The sequence below is a fragment of the Rhinoraja longicauda genome, chromosome 2 (assembly GCF_053455715.1).
Source record: "Rhinoraja longicauda isolate Sanriku21f chromosome 2, sRhiLon1.1, whole genome shotgun sequence".
NCBI classification, from domain to species: Eukaryota; Metazoa; Chordata; class Chondrichthyes; order Rajiformes; family Arhynchobatidae; genus Rhinoraja; species Rhinoraja longicauda.
Window position 1 is genome coordinate 42,427,932 of NC_135954.1, and position 20,605 is coordinate 42,448,536.

Consider the following 20,605-nt stretch of genomic DNA (forward strand, 5'->3'; position numbering starts at 1 on the left):
CCTTTGCAAATCCGTATGAAATGAGCTGCTTCTCGATGTAGCAGGAATTGAACGGAATGGTAATGCGTTATGTAAAATACTAATTCACAGTAAGTTTATGAAGCTTCTTGGAGAAAAAATACAGTGAATTACTTGATTATTTTCTTGTGGATAATTTTAAAGCTAGTGAATGTAAAACCTATTAAGCAGCTGTGATGCATTAGCTGTGTACAAAAAGCAATTTGCTGGAGGAATTTAGAAGGTCAGACAGCATCAGTGGAGGCAGAATTTCATGTTGAGACCCTCCATCTCATTTACTGCATCGCCAGTATGGGAATTGAGCTAGTGCGGGGCCTGTAGCTAGGGTTGCCAACTTCCTCACTCCCAAATACGGAACAAGTTGACGTCACCGCCCCACGTCCAACGTGACCTCACCCAGCCAGTGGCCACGTGACCCACCCCATCTCACCCAGCAACTCTGCGACATACCCTCACCCCCACACACACCCCGCAGCCTGGCAACACTGACCCTCAGCCCCCCCACACACACCCGGCAACACTGACCCTCACACCCCAGCAACACTGCCCCTCACCCCCTCCCCCACACACACACACACATGGCAACACTGACCCTCACCCTCCCCACACACACACACACACGGCAACACTGACCCTCACACCCCGGCAACACTGCCCCTCACCCCTTCACACACACACACGACAACACTGACCCTCTCACCCCGGCAACACTGACCCTCTCACCCCGGCAACACTGACCCTTACCCCCCCCCCCAACCCCGACAACACTGACGCTCACACCCTGGCAACACTGGCCCTCACCCCCCCCCCTCCCCCCTCCCCCCAACAACACTGTCCCTCTGGGTGTGTGTAAGGGGGGGGTGAGGGTCTGGGTCTCGGGGTTGGCGGTTGGGCATTGACGTGCCTGCTGCCCACTGGTCCATGCAGCCCCACCAACACATTCAACCACGGCGGTTGGGAGGCGGCGTGCGCAACACAGCGCCCCCCAGTGGGATGCCGATTTCAAGCATTTAGCTTGCAAGCATTTAGTGCGGGGCCCTAGAAAGTGCGGGGCCCGTAGCAAATGCTACTTTTGCTACTATGTTAATCCGGCACTGGAAATAATTGTAACCCAAAGTACCATTCCGGGTTATGATATCAAGAAATCTTTCAACATGTAACTTTTATCGATGGCGATGTGGTTTGGAATGAACTTTGGAGACATTAGTAGTGAAGTCAAACAGTGTTTCCAAGGCAATTTTATTTCTGAGTTACTGAATATATGTAATATATACAATCCATCTTCAGAAAGTCTTTATCTGGCATGCTGCCAATAAAGAGGCCCTCAGGCAAGCATTAGTAACATTTGGAGTTACCAAGGTTAATTGCTTTCTAAAGTTATACCTTACTGCACTGTTGAAGGGGGAATCCCACGCTTCAGAGAAAGCAGTTTGGAGCAGGGGAAAGTGAGGCAGAAATAGTGCGCTAATGATGAACGGATGTTTGGAAATCTATCAAACAATTGCAAAATATATCCGCATTCTGTGCAGTTATCCAGGGCAATCTCGATATTCAGGAAGTTTATTTACAATATGTATTCGGAGCGGAACAAAATGCAGAACATTGGTGATTTTATGTAAATTGAAGATCCCATGGCACATTTAAAAGAAGTGTAGTCACGTCGAATCAGGTTCATTGTCGTATGCGGAAGCATGGTGGGGTATAGGATAAGAACCATGAAAATCATGCTCGCAGCAGCATTACAGGCACATAGACTCAGTCAGCACGCAAATACATAAATCATACATAAATTACATATAAATTCAGCAAGATAGTAAGGGGTAGGACCAACTTTCCATCCTCCATGCAGTAAATTTTGAATCATCTATTAAAGGCTGAGTGTAGCTTTAAGATGATTACCTCGCTAGATACTGAGTCTGTGGCAGACTGCAGTCTGGGGCACGGCTATTGTCTGCAGGCCTCCTGAGCCATTCAGGAAAGGCCCCTGAAATAAAGAGTTGCTGAAGCACTGAGTCTTCTGTTCAGAATTCTCTCTCTTGAAGTTGCATAGAGAAACCAGGTACTATAGGAATAGGAATTCTTTATTGTCACATGTGACGAGGCAAAATGAGATTCTTTGCTTGCATACACAAATAGCAGCCCCCTACGGCGCTGACAAAGTTACAAAGCACGCTGGCTCCTCCTTTTGCCCCCCCCCCCCAACTGGTCCCCCATGCTGGGTCCCCATTGCCCCCCCCCCCCAACAGTTCCCCCATGCTTGGTCCCCATTGTCCATTGTTCTCCCTCCACCTCCCTCACGGCGGTCCCCCCACGCCGGGTCCTCCATTGTTCTTCCTCTCTCCCCTCATGATCGTCGTCCCACGCCGGGTCCTCCATTGTTCTCCTCCCTCACTCACGGTGGTCCTCCACGCTCTCATCGACTGTCGACCACGGGTCGACCCGCGAGGCATTGCCGCCGCTGCGAGGCTTCACCACTGCCATATGAGTATGATTAATACTCATCAAACCCAAGGGAGGTGCCGTGGTAGTCTGGCTGTGCTGACCTCCACCGCACTGAGGCCAGGCGCCAGCTCCCCTACTTATCCTTGGACCATGATCCAAACCATTTCTGATTTTATCACTTCTGGCTGTCTGCCCTCCACAGCCTCCAACATCGTTTCCCAGCCCTGCAAGGACCGGTTTTACCTTCTCCCCAAAATCCATAACCACAACTGCTCCATTGTTTCTGCCTGCTCCTGTCCCACTGAAATGGTTTCCACGTACCTCGACTCCATCCTGTCCCCCCAGTCCAATCTCTCCTGACCTATGTCCAAGATACCTTACACACACTTCATCTCTTTAATGACTTCCACTTTCCGAGCCCCACTCCCTCATCTTTGCTATGGACATTCAGTCACTCAACACCTCCATCCCCCACCACAAAAGGCTGTTCCTTCCTCGACCGCAGAACTAGCCAATTTGCCTCTACTAACACTCTCTCCACCTAGTGGAGCTGGTCCTCACCCTTGACAACTTCTCCTTCGACTCCTCTCACTTCCTCCAAGTCAAAGGCGCAGCTATGGGCACTTGTATGGGCCCAGCTATGCCTGCCTCTTTGTAGGGTATGTTGTCCAATCCCTGTTCCAGGCGTACACTGGGCCTATCTCTGAGCTCCATCTCCGTTACTTTGACAACTGCATCAGTGTTACCTCCTGCACCCATGCAGAACTCATGGACTTCATTAACTTCACCACCAATTTCCATCCTGCACTCAAATTCACTTGGACCATCTCCGACACCTCCTTCCCCTTTCTTGATCTCACAATCTCCATCACAGGAGATAGGCTATTGACTGACGTCTATTACAAACCCACTGACTCCCACAACTATCTCGACTACACCTTTTCCCACCCTGCTTCCTGCAAAGACTCTATCCCCTACTCCCAATTCCTCTGTCTACGCTGCATCTGCGCCCAAGATGGGGTGTTCCATACCAGGACATCCGAGATGTCCTTCTCCTTTAGGGAATGGGGCTTCCCCTCTTTCATCATAGATTATAAATTATGCACCTCGCAAGTGTCTCCTCGGTACCCTGCAGCTCTGCCCTTGCTCCCCCTCCCCCTAGTCACAACAGGGCCAGAGCCCCCTAGCCCCTACCTTTCACCCCATCAGCCATCACATGCAACACATAATCCTCCGACATTTTCGCCACCATCAACAGGATCCCACCATTAGCCACATCTTCCCATCCCTACCCTTTTCCACCTTCCGCAGACAGTTCCCTCTGCAACATCCTGGTTAACTCATCCCTTCCCACCCCTTCCCCAGGTACTTTCCCCTGCAACCGCAGGAAATGCAACACCTGTTCCTATACGTCGTCCCTCGATTCTGTCTTGAGGTCCTTTCTCGTTAGGCTGAGGTTCATGCACCTCATCCAACCTCATCTACTGTATCCTTTGTTCAAGATGTGGACTCTTATACATCGGCAAGACCAAACGTAGACCGGGCGATTGTTTTGCTGAACATCCTCGCTCAGCCCCCCTGTACCCACCTGATCTCCCAGTTGCCAATCACTTTAATTCCCCTTCCCATTCCCACACTGACCCTTCTGTCCTAGGGCTCCGTCAGTGTCATAATGAGGCTAAACGCAAATTGGAGGAACAGCATCTCATATTTCGCTTGGGCAGCTTACACCCCAGTAGTATCAATTTTGATTTCTCTAACTTCAAGTAACCCCTGCATTCCCTCTCTCTCCATCCCTCCCTCACCCAAGTCGCACCAGCTTCTCGTTCTCACCTAGCAAACAGCTAGCAATGGCCTGTTTCCTTTATAATTGTTACTTCTTTGCATATCTTTCATTCATTTGTTCCTTATCTTTCTACATCGTCATCTATATCTCTCATTTCCCTTTCCCCCGACTCTCAGTCTGAGGAAGGATCTTGACCCGAAATGTCACCCATTCCTTCTCTCCAGAGATGCTGTCTGTCCCACTGAGTTACTCCAGCAATTTGTGTCTATCTTCGGTTTAAACCAGCATTTGCATTTCCCTCCTACACTATAATACTCTGTTAGAATAAAAGAAAAACAATCTGGTGATATAAAATCAAAATAAGTTAGAGACTAGAACTCAGGCAGCATCTGTGAAAAACATGGATAGGCAGATTTCAAACAGAAATGGATGGAAATATATGCAGTAAGTCAGGCTGCATCTGTGGAAAGAGAAACTGGTTTGACATTTATGGTCATTGACTTTTCATCTGCTGCATGGCCACGACCTGAAATGTTAACTCTCCACAGATTCCTCCTGCCCTGTTACGTGTTTCTCGCATCTTCTGATAATTTAAAATAAAAACAGAAAATGTTGGAAATAGTGAGTCAGGCTGCATCTGTGGGAAAAGAGATAAACTGACGTGCCTTCAACTTGAAATGTTAACATGGCCCCTCTCCTCAAACATGCCGTCTGAGCTCCTGAGTATTTCCAGCATCTCCCACCATTTCTTGTTTTTATTTTTTATTTTCAGCTAATTTTGGGGGATTTTTATCTTCTGTTAATTTGTTTTATTGGCGTTTGTGGGCTTTCAGCTTATCCCTTCTTCAGACTGATTGGAGTAGTGGGGAGTGGGACAAAGCCTGACGACTGTGTTCCTGCATTCGACACCAACACCATTGTCAAGTTTGCAGACGACACAACGGTGATCGGGCTTATCACCAACGGGGATGAAACAAACTATAGAGCGGAGGTGCAGAACCTGGCGGACTGGTGCTCGGATAACAACCTGTCCCTAAATACCACCAAGACCAAGGAGTTGATCATCAACTTCCGTAGGTCACATAACGGGGAATATGCCCCGATCTCTATCAACGGGGACAGTGTGGAGAGAGAGTCCAGCTTCAAGTTTCTGGGCACTCACATTTCGGAGGACCTAACATGGTCCAATAACACTGCTGCGCTGGTCAAGAAGGCACAACAAAGACTGTTCTACTTAAAAGCACTGAAAAAGTCTGGTCTACCCCAACAGCTGCTGACGACCTTCTACCGCTGCACCATAGAGAGCATCCTAACACATGGCATCCCTGTGTGGTACCTCAGCTGCACGGAGGCAGAAAGGAAAGCTCTACAGCGGGTAGTCCATAGAGCTCAGAGGGCCATCGGAACACAGCTACCAGACTTGGAGGGCATCTACAACACACGATGCCTCAGAAAAGCCACCAGCATCCACAAAGACTCTTCACACCCCTGCAACAGTCTGTTCGAACTCCTTCCATCGGGCAGACGATACAAGGCCTTCTACGCCCGCACCTCCAGACTCAGGAACAGCTTCATCCCCAGGGCCATAGCTGCTATGAACCGGCCCTGCTGAGCCGGATGGTCACAACGCATAGATCAACTTGCACTTTACCCTGTCTAAAACTGTTACATTTGTTTCGTTGGGTTGCTGTTGTCTAAATTACTTAAATTATTGCATCGTATGGGAGGCGCATTCCCAATCTCGTTGTACCCCTGGGTACAATGACAATAAAGATATATTGTATTGTATTGTATTGTATTGGTAGATGAAGTTAGACACAAAATACTGGAGTAACTCAGCAGGTCAGGCAGCATCTCTAGATGAAAGGAATAGGTAAGGTTTTGGGTCAGACCCTTTTTCAGACTCAGATAGATGATTACAGGGAGAGGGTGGGGAGATGATTGGAAGATGGGTGGCATGTTACAAAGGCTAGAGATGGAAAGGCAGCAAAAGGGTACCAGATATGGAAAGAAGAGGGGTGATATGTAAAGCCTGACAGGGATTGGGATTGGATAAAAGGGAAATGTGTGTGCACCAAGGGATGGTAGATGAGCGTGTAGAGGAGGGGAAAGGAGCAGGGTGAATGTGATGGTGGGGAAAGTCTCTGTGTGTGTGTGTGTGTGTGTGTGTGTGTGTGTGTGTGTGTGTGTGGGGGGGGGGGGGGGGGATGGGGGGTGTAAGGGAGGGATGGTGGGGAGTGGCGGTTTACTTGGAATTGGAGAATTCAATGTTCGTACCGTTGAGCTGTAAGCTTCCCAAGCGATATACGAGGTGCTGTAGCTACTCTAGCAGAATGTCATGTGCCAGTAGTCTCTTCATTTCCGTAGTTAAATACGGAATATAAATAGTCGAGCCCTATTTGCCTCGATCAGTTTTGTAAATTAATAAGCTCCCTGTTGCATTGTTCAATTGTGTTCTTCGTACCTTAATTGTGTTTATTTACTTTTGTGTACATTTACAGCTAACAAAAAACAATTCATCTCGCCATGGACAAACTGGGCAGAAGGGCCTGTTTCGACACTTAAAACTATCGGTTTCGGTCTTAAAACCCCGCCTGTTAATTTTAAATCTTTCTGAACAGTGTTCCCTTTTCCCATTGCCTACTATGTAGTTTCTGATTTAATTCTGGAATCATGATTATTTTTGGTTTCTCCAGTTGAGGAAATAATTTCTCTCCGTCTACATTATTGAATCGAATAGCTCTGTTAAACCTCAGCTTATCTTTTTAAACTCGAGGGTGTGCAAGACATCTTGATGCAATCTGCCACCTTTAAGCCTTGAAGCCCTGCTGTTACTCTGATGAAATTGTGCTATAATTGCAATACCTATCTTGACCATTTAAAAAACTGCTTTGTAGAAACATAGGAGGGTCTGAAGAGTGCCTCGACCTGAAACTTCACGTATCTATGCCCTCAAGTTGTTGCCTGATCTGCTGAGTTACTCCAGCACTTTGTGACCTTTTAAAAACTGCTTTGTTATCTTATGGTTCACATTTACAAGGTTGGGACGCTGTACTAACTATTTGCTTTATTTCAGGTATAATCTGCCAGTAGTGATCATTGTAGTAAACAATAATGGAATTTACAGTGGACTGGATGAGGACTCTTGGAAAACGATGGCAGAATTAGGGGAGCCTTCAATTGTGTGAGTAATGAGGATTTTTTCTGGGTTAATACATTTCTTGCCTCATGTAATAAAGTGTAAAACCTGAGAGCTTCCTTTTGAAAGCATAAAACTATATCTGGAACTGATACATTTCTGCCAATACATACAACTGGCTCCTGCACAAGCCCTTCTCGACACACTTGATTTAATTGACTAGACTGTCAAACTTAATGAAACAGAAGTACATCTGCTTGCTTTATGCTGATTGTAACACATTTCTTAAGTTAATTAGAAACTGGTATCATGTGGATTCTTGGTAATGAAATCTGATCAACCTTGCACAGTTTCACCCAAAGCGCAGGGGGGGCGTTTTAGCCGAGGGGAAGAATTGTTCCCTTCTTTTGATATTTTTCCCCTTATTTTTCCTTATTATTGTATTTTAGTTCCACCCAATACAACAGGGTATGAATGTGGTCCATTTGAAATATTAATCAAACAAGTTAATGTTCTTGGTTTGGGTTTGGATAGCCCCTGCCAGTTGCTTGCATGTTACGATTATACAAACATACTGGCACTGCGGCACAGTGAGCAAAATGCTGCCTCACATCTCCAGCGATCATCCCTTGACATTCACCATCATGAAGTGCTTTGAGAGGCTGGTTATGGAATGCATTAAATGCAGTCTACCAAGCAACTGTGACACATTGTAGTTCACAACAGGTCCATGGCTGATGCCATCTCCCTGGCCCTACATTCATCCCTGGAAGACCTGGATAAGACTTCTACTTCCCCCAGATCCAAGGCGTAGCTTTGGGCACTCGCATGGGCCCCAGCTATGCCTGCCTCTTTGTAGGGTACGTCGAACAATCACTGTTCCAGGCGTACGCTGGCCATATTGCCGAACTCTACCTCCGCTACATTGACGACTGCATTGGTGCTGCCTCCTGCATCCATGCAGAACTCACTGACTTCATCAACTTCACGACTAATTTCCATCCTCCACTCAAATTCACTTGGACCATCTCTGACATCTCCCTATCATTTCTCGATCTCACCATCTCCATCACAGGAATCAGAGTATTGACTGACAACTACTACAAACCTACTGACTCCCATAGCTATCTTGACTACACTTCTTCCCACCCAGCTTCCTGTAAAGACTCTATCCCCTACTCCCAATTCCCCCGTCTACGCTGCATCTGCGCCCAGGATGAGGTTTTTCATACTAGGTCATCGGAGATGTCCTCATTCTTTAGGAAATGGGGGTTCCCCGCTTCCATATTGGATGAGGCTCCCACTAGGGTCTCCTCTATATCCCGCAGCTCCGCTCTTGCTCCCCTCCCCTTATTCGCAACAAGGACAGAGTCCTCCTTGTCCTCACCTTCTGCCTCATCAACTGTCGCATACGGCATATAATCCTCCAACACTTTCGCCACCTCCAACGGGATCCCACTACTGGTCACATCTTCTCATCTCCATCCTTTTCTGCTTTCTGCAGAGACCATTCCCTCCGCAACTCCCTGGTCAACTCGTCCCTTCCCACCCAAACCACTCCCTCCCCAGGTACTTTCCCCTGCAACTGCAGGAGATGCAACACCTGTCCCTTTACCTCCCTCCTTGCCTCCATCCAAGGACCCCAACAGTCTTTCCAGGTGAGGCAGAGGTTCACTTGCACCTCCTCCAACCTCACCTACTGTATCCGCTGTTCCAGGTATCAACTTCTGTACATCGGCGAGACCAAGCACAGGCTCGGCGATCATTTCGCTGAACACCTCCACTCAGTCCGCTTTAACCAATCTGATCTCCCGGTTGCTCCGCACTTCAACTCCCCCTCCCATTCCCAATCTGACCTTTCTGTCCTGGACGTCCTCCACTGTCAGAGTTAGGCCCACCGTAAATTGGAGGAACAGCACCTCATATTTCGCTTGGGTAGCTTACACCCCAGCGGTGTGAACATTGACTTCTCTAACTTCAAATAGCCCTTGCTTTCCCTCTCTCTCCATCCCCTCCCCTTCCCAGTTCTCCTTCCAGTCTTACTGTATCTGACTACATTCTATCTTTGTCCCGTCCACTCCCCTGACATCAGTCTGAGGAAGGGTCTCGACCCAAAATGTTGCCCATTCCTTCTCTCCAGAGATAGAAACATAGAAAATAGGTGCAGGAGGAGGCCATTCGGCCCTTCGAGCCAGCACCACCATTCATTGTGATCATGGCTGATCATTCACAATCAATAACCCGTGCGTGCCTTCTCCCCATATCCCTTAATTCCACTAGCCCCTTAAATCCATCCAGTGATTTGGCCTCCACTGCCCTCTGTGGCAGAGAATTCCACAAATTCACAACTCTCTGGGTGAAAAAGTTCCTTCTCACCTCAGTTTTAAATGGCCTCCCCTTTATTCTAAGTCTGTGGCCCCTGGTTCTGGACTCGCCCAACATTGGGAACATTTTTCCTGCATCTAGTTTGTCCAGTCCTTTTATAATTTTATATATCAGCCTGTCCCGCTGAGTTACTCCAGCATTTTGAGTCTACCTAGAGATGCACCTGCGTCAGACTACAGGTCTGCTTTTAAGACCATTATCCCATCCAAGCTCTTCTCCAAACTTGTGGAACTTGGAGTCAGTACTCATTTCTGCAACTGGATCCATGACTTCCTGACCAACAGACTACAATTAGTGAGGATAAAGAGCAGATCATCCTCTACGATAATCCGCAACACGGGGGCTCCGCAAGGATGCGTTCTCAGCCTCTTTCTTCACTCCTCATACACCCACGACTGCATAGCCAAGTATAAATCCAACTAAATGTACAAATTCACGGACTACACCACCATAGTAGGCCAGAGATCAAATAGTAACGAGACAGAGTACAGGAAGGAGATTGAGAACCTCATAACCTGGTGTCAAGACAACAACCTTTCTCTCAGTGTCAGCAAGACAAAGGAGATAGGATCGACTTCAGGAAAGGAAGCAGAACACGTACCTCGCACACGTACATTGCAGCGCTGAAGTAGATATGGTTGAAAGCTTCAAGTTCCTAGGAGTAAATATCACCAGCAACTTGCAATTGGATCCTCGTCTTCCGCATCAGCAGATCTCTGTCAGTACGAATTGGCAGCACTACTTCTCCCTCGATGGTCAGCACAGGAGCACCTTAAGACTGTGTGCTCAGTCCCTTGCTCTACTTTCTCTATACCTATGACTATGTAGTCAGACATAGCACCAATGCCATCTTTAAATTACTGAACTACTATCTACCTCATTGGTGATCCTTGGACTATCTTTGATCGAACTTTACTGGCTTTACCTTGCACTAAACGTTATTCCCTTATCATATATCTGTGCACTGTGATTGGCTCTATTGTAAGTTCAGACCAACCTGAAGAAGGGTCTCAACCCGAAACGTCACCCATTCCTTCTCTCCAGAAATGCTGAGTTACTCCAGCTATTTGTGTCTATCTTTGGCTCTATTATCATGTACTGTCTTTCTGCTGACTGGTGAGCACACAACAAAAGCTTTGCCCTGTCCCTCGGTAAACGTGACAATAAACTAACAATGAAAGTGCACTGATGATACCACAATTGTTGGATGTATAACACGTAACAATGAGTCACAGGCAGGAGGAAGATTTAAACGATGCCAGAACAGCAACCTTGCTCTCAACATTAGAAAGATCAAGGGGCTTGACTTCAGGAAGGAAAACCCTGGAGCCATGAACCTGTTTTCATTGATGAGACTGAGGTGGAGAGAGTCAGCAGCCTCGAGTTCCTGGCATTCATATTTCTGAAGGTCTATCCTGGGCTCCGTACATTGATGCATTCACATAGAAAGCTCATCAATGCTTCTACTTCCTCAGAAGATTGAAAAGATTTGGTCCGTAGTCAAATAGTTAATCAAATATCTACAGCAGTACGCTAAAGAGTATACTGATTGGTTGCATCATGGCAGAATTCAGTAACTCAAAGGCCCAGTTAGTGACCTCTTCGCCATCAAAGGGATATCAATCAGATGAAAAGTTGAATGGAGAATTGGTGGATGGAATTTAACCCGAACAAGGTGATGCATTTTTTAAAATCAAATAGGTCTAAGACACACAATACTTGGTAGAAAGAATGTTGATGAACAAGGACGACTAGGGAGTTCAAGTCTATGAAAGCATAGAACAGAGATAGGGTTGCGAAGCAGGCATATGGCATGCTTGCCTTTGTAGTTCGGGCATAGAATATAAAAATTGGGTGGCATGTTGCAACTTTACTAAACATTGATTAGACTGTGCTTGTGGTATTGTGTGCAGTTCTGATTGCCACACTGTAGGAAGTATATGGACTTGCTGGAATGAGTACAGAAGCAATTCACTGTGATTTGCTTAGATTGGAAGACTTTAATTATAGGGAGAGATCAGACTTTCCCCAGAGCGAAAGAGGATGAGGGGTGACCTGAAACAGGTGAATTAAATTCGAAGAGACAGAGATAAGATAGATAGTCAGGATCTATTTCCCATGGGAGGGATATCATAAAGTAGAGGCATTGGCTCAGGGGAGAGAAAGGAGGTTTAAAGGGAATTTGAGAGGAGAGATTTTACATACAAAGTGGTTAATAGGGGAATTTTCTGCTATAGGAAGTGGTGGAATCAGATACAGGCACTATTAGTCATTTAGTCAGGCAAATGCAGTAATGTGGGTGGGCAACGGTCAGCATGGACTTGATGGGCCAAAGGGCCCATTTCTGTGCTGTACAACCGAAGCCTAAATATAAAGCTGGCAAAAATCGGAAAAATGCATCTTGTTTGTTCTGTGGATACTCAAAAGACTGTTGATGCAGTTGTTAAGCAAATCTGTCATTGTTCCACACCATAGCTATTTGGGCGGAGAGCTAATTAAATCTGCATGCCAGTGTTTTGTGCCTGAGTAGAAACCTGACTGCCATACTGCAGTTCAAGTGGGGAAACCACATATTGTGGACACATGCCACACATTGCCTTGCCACTCTCCTCAAAAGGACCAATGATGGTTGATTAGAGGCAGCATCTGTTCTTGGAGGTGGGGGTTGTGAGTGAGAATCAAGAACTTTATTCATTTTCACCCCTCCCTATTTGCAAAATCTTCTTCCACACTGCATTCCAATAATAACTGACTTCCTGTGTTGGTCCCTTCCTTGGACCAATATTTTCTTTAGCTCACTGAGTCAGACACCCTATAGTCTACTCCATTAAACTCATTGTCTACCTCTGTCCCCTTAAAAATTGTACTGAAAGCCCCACACTATGACTAAACTTCAACTTGCTCCTTCAAGTATCTCCATACTGTTATCCCACTTTCACATCCACTTCCTACACCCTGAGGACAATTTATTGAGGTCAATTAACCTTTAATTTGCAAGTCCTGGGGTTGTGGGAGGAAACCGGAACACCCAGGGAAAACTCACACAGCAACAGAGAGAACATGCAAACTCTACACCGACAGCACCCGAGATCAGATTCGAAGCCAGGTCTATGACACTGCAATGCAGCAGCTCAACCATTTTAAACCAATCTATGCAAAGATACAATTTTGGTCAATCAAAATGACAGAAGGTAGCAAGGCATGACTTTCACTCGGTAGAAATGGAGCTGCAGCTATGTTACAAAAACAGCAGGTGTTGGAGAAAAGTGAAGGAGTTCACATTGAATGTTGAGTGGCTGAGTGGGTTCTGCAAAAACACCCATGTGATCAAAGGGAGAATGTACAATCTCTGTACAGACAGCACCCGTAGTCAGGATCGAATCCGGGTCACTGGTGCTCTACTGCTGCCCACAGTGCTGCCCAAGATAGAGGAGCAGATATGTAGACAGGTCACAGAGAAATGTGAGACTAACAGAGGATTCACTTAGGGATTCTGCATTCACGAAGGAGGAGGATGTTATAGTTGCTGAATGCAAGCGGACCGCCAGTGAAATTCTAGAGTATGTTGTTGTAAAAAGGAGGAGGCATTAGGGGATTTAAAGGTGGATAAATCCCCAGGTTTCATGAGGTGTTTTCCAGGCTACTATGAGAGGCGATTGTTGGTGCTCTCACAGATTTTTAAATAATTGCTGGTCACGGGTGACATCCCAGATGTCTGGAAGACAGCACGTATGAAGGCTTTAATCAAAATGGGCTGCAGGCATAAACCAGGTAATTACAGGCCTGTGAGTCTAATGTCAGTGGAAGTTATTGGAAAAAACCTGAAGTACAGGATTAACGTACACTTGGAAAGGTAGGAATTAATCAAAGATAATCACCATGACTGTTAGAGATAGGGCATGTCTGAACAATTTGATAGATTTTTTTCAAAGAGTTAACACAATGTATTGATGAAGACAGCATGTTTTATATTGTCTGCATGGACTCAGTATGGTTTTTGACATGGTCCACATGGGGATTTTCTTCAAAAAGTTAGAATCTATGAATCCAAGATAAATTGGTATTTTTTGGATCTAAAGTTGAATAGGAGGCAGAGGGTGATAGTGAAGATTATTCTGTTTTTATTGATCATTACCTGTGATGTATGACAGGGATTGGTACTGGGACCTTTATTGATTGTTATGCACATTAAGAACCTGGATATGAAGTAGACGGAGAAATATCAAGTTTGCAGGTGACTCGAAAATCAGCAGTGTTGTTGAGAGTTAGAATAGCCAAAGTTTTTGGCCCACCATGCCCACGTCGATCTATCTGTATTTATCAGTACTTGGTCCGTAGTCTTCAGCACCTTGGGAATTCAAGTGCTTGCCTCCATACTTGTTAAGTATTAGGTTTCTCCCTCCATCACCTACTCAAGCATTCCATTCCAGATTCCAACTAGCCTTTGGGATGAAAGGTTCAACCTCGGATCCCCTCCTCTTAAGCACCTACTCTTTAGTCTAAGCGCTGGTAAATAACATTACCATTGATGGCCGACATGGACATGATGGTCAAAAAGGCCTCTTTCAGTGCTGTTTGACAATTGTTCTGTGATTATTGATACTTTTCCCCTCCTGTTTATGAATTGTGATTATGCTCAGGTTCCTTCCCCCCTCCCCCTAAAGTGCAGTTGTTTTCCAATTTAAATTGTGGAGCTAATATTACAAGGGTGTAATTTGTAATATTTGTTATTCATCTGCCATTCTTGGTAAAATTTAAACCTAGATAGAAATTAATTTTGGCTGCACATATAATTTCTTCACCTGTGCAATAAATATAAAGTTTGGTAAACCTTCAAGAAGAAATCTGTAACCCAGGTTTAGACCATAGAAAACTACAGCACTGGAACAGGCCCTTCAGCCCACAATGTCTGTGCTGAACATGATGCCAAGATAAACTAACCTGCTGCCTCCACATGATCCATATGCCTCCATTCCATGGATATCCATGTGCCTATCTAAATGCCACTTTCCTGAGACGTGATGTCAGTTTCATGTGTAGATGCAGCATCCACCCTCAAAACCCTCAGGAAATTCAGGACATTTGCTAAAATGTGTGCAAACTCTGTTCTCTCAAACTTCCTGACATCCTTGCCATTATCATTTTGACTGCACTATGGTATTGGTTCCTGCAGGAAGTTGGTATTCCCTGAGTTTTCCAGCAGTTGCACTGGAAAATCTGCTTGCCGAACACTGTTTCAATGACTCCCTTCAATTTCAGGTTGTTTGCATGTTTTTGATTTAAATGAGTTAATTTACATTTGTTTCTTACATTTTTAAGGGTTTTGATTTTATTTAATCAAAAGAGCACATGAATATCTGTGATTAACAGATCACAGAGATCTGTGACATTGACATTCATCTTCACAATTAAATCTGACAGTCTGACGGTTGTTCAGCTCGTGGGCGCAGTTATATCGAGACATGTGACTGCAGATGCTGGTATCTGGAGCAAGTAACAAGAGACTGGAAAACCTCAGCTGGTCAGGCAGCATCTGTGGAGAGAAATGGGCGGTCGAAGTTTTGGGTCAGAACTTTTCATTTGGACAGAAAATGTAGATGGGGATAGCTTGTAGTGAGGAAGTGGGGTGGGCAGGAGGATGGATCTAGTCAAGGAGGGGTTGATTAGCAGATTGAGTCAGATGGGGAGAGAAGGGTTAGTGACAGGCTGTGGGATGCAAAGAGCTGATGGAATCACAGATGAAAGTACTGTGAAGCATGGAACCAAATAAGGGAGGCAGTGGGAGGAGTGTGTGGGTGATTGACAGACGTTTGAGTGGGGAGGGGAGGATAAAGAAACTGGGTGATAGGAGGCTGAGGGAATGTGGAAAAACGGATGTACGTGAGAGGACCTGGGTAGACCAGATGGAGAGAGAAAGGTGGAGAGGAGGTGCAGTTCATCTGAAACTGGAGCATTCAGTATTCATGAACTCAGGGTGTGGATGGGTGTGATTGGGATGTTGTAGCCTTTACAGAAACCTGGCTAAGAAAACAACTGGACTGGCAGCTTAACGTTCCTGAATACAGGTGATACAGGAGATAGAGGTGGGCAAAAAAGAGGAGGGTGTGTTGCTTTGTTGATTAAGGAAAATGTTATGGCAGTAAAATGATATGATGGTTCACCCTGTGAAGTTGTATAGGTGGAGCTAAAAGGAGGATGATCACATTGTTGTTTTGCTTCATAGTGACTATCTCCCCTCTACACTTTCAGTCCAGATGAAGAGTCCCGATGCATAATGGAGACTGTCCATTCCCCTCTACGGATGGTGTCTGACCTGTGTTCCTCAGTAGCTTACTTTTTGGCACAACTGATCACTGTCAAAAGTGTTTCTGGGTGCGCTACTAGACCCATTGTAGCATGGAACTTGACCAATCAAACTAGGACTGGCTAAGTTCAGGCAGTTCTTGTTGGAGGATAGGCTGAAGTTGTGAGTGATGAGGATAACTCGCTGTTCCCATGAATTTTTGGACTGTATTCTTTTACTTGTGCACCCCTTGGGAAAATACAGTGTTATCAGGTCAGCTTTGGACATTATAGCCTTGAGATAGAACATTTGGAACAATTAGGTATTGGTTAGGTCATGCTAGAGTTAGCACATGGATAAGTGACAAATGGTTATATGGTTCCTTGCCTTTTGTTTGACTACTTTAAATATAAAATTGACAGGGCAGAATCTTGTGTTCTGGAAGGAGTGCTGGACCCCCCCGATTTATGTCTAAGTGGTTACTTAAAACACATCACATGATAATCTTAAACCATATTACCGAGTGATGACGTCAAGCTGAAGGACCATCAGTTACCAGTTTCTCCTTTTTAACTCCTTTTTAAAAGAAAAATTGATGCCTTCGCCTCCTGAGACAATGAAAGGTTTTACCCAATTGCGTGAATTTTGAGATTGACTATTTTGCTGGATCCTTCTGTTTAAACATAATTAACCGGCTGTGTTTCTTTGTTGGTAAACACATTAAGTGACCTCCTTCTCTGTCTTCTTCAGGGTTCCTCCCACCACCCTCCTACCTAATGCTCATTATGAGCAAGTCATGACTGCTTTTGGGGGCAAAGGTTACTTTGTACGGACACCAGAAGAACTAAGAAAGGCACTAGTTTCATGTTTGGCTCAGGAGAAAATGCCGTCCCTTATTAATGTGATGATTGATCCATCATCTGGCAGAAAGAAACAAGTAAGTACATCTCGAAGGTATTTATTCACAAAATGCTGGAGTAACTCAGCAGGTCAGGTAGCATCTCAGGAGAGAAGGAATGGGCGACCTTTCGGGTCGAGACCCTTCTTCAGAGTGATGTCAGGGGGGCGGTACAAAGGAAGGATATAGGTGGAGACAGGAAGACAGTGGGAGATCTGGGAAGGGGAGGGGAGGAAAGGAACAGAGGAACTATCTAAAGTTGGAGGTCAATGTTCATACCACTGGGCTGCAAGCTGCCCAGGCGAAATATGAGGTGCTGTTTCTCCAATTTCCGGTGGGACTCACTATGGCACTGGAGGAGGCCCATGGCAGAAAGGTCAGACTGGGAATGGGAGGGGGAGTTGAAGTGCTCAGCCACCGGGAGCATCTGGAGGGGTGCATTTTGTGTCCATTAAGATGGACACAGCAGCAATCCTTGCGAGTGGGAGATGATGATGGAAGAGTTTCTGCCTCAGAGTAGATGCATTTCGCAGAACAGATGTTTTTCCACCTTGAGGAAGTTAACAATCCCGTGAATCATTTGAAACAAGCTGTTGCAAGAGTATTATCATAGTATTGACAGGAACTCAAGAAAGGATTGTCCTTTGACTGTTACCTTTGTCTGTTTGATGAAAGTTGAGGGGGGAAAACAAGAGCAGAGTGAAATGCATAAAATGTAAAAGACATTTGGACATGGATAGGACAGATTTAGAAGGATATTGGGCAAACGCAGGCAGGTGAGACTGGTGAGATGGTGCATCTTGGTTGGCATATGCAAGTTGGGCCGAAGGGGCTGTTTCCATGCTGTATGACTCTGGGCCGATGACTCTAAAGGAATAGGGTGGCACAGCGATAGAGTTGCTGTCTTACAGCGCCGGAGATCCGGGTTCGATCCCGACTACAGGTTCTGTTTGTATGCTCTCCCTATGACTGCGTGGGTTTTCTCTGGGTGCTTCAGTTTACTTCCATATTCCAAAAACTTGCAGGTTAATTGGCTTCTGTAAATTGTCCCTAATGTGCAGGATAGAACTGGTGTTAATGGGTGATCGTTGGTCAGCACGGACTCGGTGGGCCAAAGAGCCTGTTTCCACTCTCTATCTCTAAATTAAACAAGTTAATAATTCAGTGTGTGAACCATTGTTCTATTCAAGTTTGGGGATTTAAACAAACAGGTATTATATGTTCATGAACATGTCTGTGTTTCGTGGTGAAGGAAGTATTGTTCATTTTGTTTAAATGTTATTTCATTTATTTTATGTGCACAAGTGAATATTGGGAGAAGGTCACAGCATTTCAGTTTGGACATGGCCGATTATTTAGATTTTTATTCAAATGCTAAGATTTGCATATGAGCAGTAACAGTGATGGAATACTGCACTTTCATGATTCATTGATAACAGTTAAATAATATCTCACATTTTCATCATTAAGCATTTTGTCTCTCTCCTATTTGGTCTTTCAGACGTAATGTTATTGAATCATACAAAACCGAAATGGGCTGTTTGGCGCAGCTTGTCCATGCTGACCAAGATACTTCGTCTAAGTTAGTCCCATTTGCCCGTGTTTGGTCCTATCCCTCTGTACCTTTTGTATCCATGTACCTCTCAAAGTGCTTTTTAAATATTGTTATTGTACCTGCCTCAACTTCCTTTGGCAGCTTGTTCCATATATTCACCACCCTCTGTGTGAGAATGATGTCCTGCCATCTATCTATCTATATCTAAAACTCAGATCTTGTGTATATATTTTTTTGTGGTTTGGCCTGATATATTCGTAACAGCGATTGCAGCAAAACGGCGGACCGTAGCGCGACGGTTTTCTCACCGCCTCAATCGCCAATCTCGCGCTCGCTCGGCCGTGATATTTTCATTTAATTTGGTCGCGTGTTTTTTAAGTTACAGAGGTTTTAAAGCGCTGCCCCCCCCCTTTTTCAGGGGGGCGCTGCGGTGCAGATTTAGTTTTCAGCTTGTGACGGCTACATTGTTTCGAAAAGTTTCCAGAAAAGCACTGATTGTTTTGTTATTGCAAGTCAAGTCAAGTCAAGTCAAGTCAATTATATTTGTATAGCATATTTAAAGACAACCCATGTTGACCAAAGTGCTGCGCATCTGATTAGGAAAAAAAAAAAAAGAGAGTTATAGTGGTCACTTGACATACACAGATCAGGAGGACGGGCCCAACGGGCACACTTGGAGAGTAAGAGTGGGGCTGGGGGAGGAGAGAATGGGGGGTGTGGGGACGGGCCCAACGGGCCCGCTTTGCTAGTTTCTTATTAAAACTTTCCCCTCTCACCTGACACCTATGCCCTTGATTCCTCTTGATTCTTAATTCCCCTACCCTGGGAAAAATACTCTGTGCATTCTCCCTATCATGATATTGTAAACTTTTGTAAGATCAGCCCTCATCCTCCTGCGCTCCAAAGAATAAAGTCCGCACATGCCCAACATCTCCCTGTAGCTCTGGCCTCGAGTCCTGGCAACATCCTCGTAAATCTTCTCTGCACTCTCCCCAGCCTAATGACATCCTTCATGTAGCAGGGTGACTAACGATCCAAAGACACAATACTCCTAGTGTGGTTTCACCAATGTCTTGCATCTTACTTTGAGTATTTCCAGTATTTTATTAATCATGCATTACTTGAACTTCTACTTCAAAAAAAAGCCCAGTTGGAGGTGTGAAGAGAAATGTGTCTAGAGTTATATTATTTAATGGTCCTTGGATGTGTTGAAATTGATGGGACAAATACTTTTTTATCATTCTCAACTTTCTGTTATTTACTTTCAGGATTTCACCTGGCTGACTCTCTCCAAAATGTGACTGGATTACTTATAAAGAGATGTTGCAAATGTATCGCAAGCAAAATACCCAGATTAAAACAGGCTAACAGTCTTTTTTTGGTGAGGTTCAGCAAATCCAAAGAATTTCATTAAAATAGTATATATTACAAATTTTGAATATGAAACCTTGAGGATATTGAATGCTAATTTTCTTTATTGATTTTAGCTTCAAATTGATTTTTGTGTTCGGTAATTAGGGCTTTATTACTGAGATAAAATTAATTTATTGGTGCTATTTTAAATCTATACCAGTCATGTGAACCAAATTTTGCATTCAGTCTCATTGACCATATGCAAGTATCAGTAATCAATATATCAAGAAATAGAGAGAATACAATTATTAAGTTGTATGAGTAACTAAATATCACTATCACTAACATGAATTACAAATGTTTTACTTTGTTAATCTCCAATACAGAATGAAACATAAATTTATTTCTACTACTTATACAATATCCTGGGATAATTCAGTTGAGAAATTGTATTTCATTGTGGTAAATAAAAATAATTGTTAGCTTTTTTTATTCAGCTTCCTTTGTAATATAATTTGAAATATTTAGAGATAAGTTATCTGATGCCTGCTCAAAATTAAATGTAATAGTTGTGTAAGTAGTGAAGTTATATTAACATATTTTGCAATTGAAAGCTTTTATAATTGTTTAATATTTATTTCATTGTCTAATTTAACCAAGTTTTTCCTCAGCTCATAAGAAGAGGAAAGAATCAAGTTTTGGTTTTCTTAGTTATAGGTATAATGGCTGCATCAGTCATAAGAAAA

General features: G+C 44.6%; 1 protein-coding gene across 2 annotated transcripts in view; it reads left to right on the forward strand.

Moving 5' to 3' along the window:
* hacl1 (2-hydroxyacyl-CoA lyase 1) overlaps positions 1–20,316 on the forward strand; it is a 75,474-nt gene extending 55,158 nt beyond the window's left edge. For both annotated transcript variants that reach the window (XM_078427912.1, XM_078427918.1), the window contains 3 exons: positions 7,323–7,430; positions 16,804–16,990; positions 19,775–20,316. In XM_078427912.1, the coding sequence (XP_078284038.1) occupies positions 7,323–7,430; positions 16,804–16,990; positions 19,775–19,807 (328 nt within the window). In that variant the 3' untranslated portion in view covers positions 19,808–20,316. The remainder of the gene's footprint in view (positions 1–7,322; positions 7,431–16,803; positions 16,991–19,774) is intronic.
* The last annotated feature ends 289 nt before the right edge of the window (positions 20,317–20,605 follow it).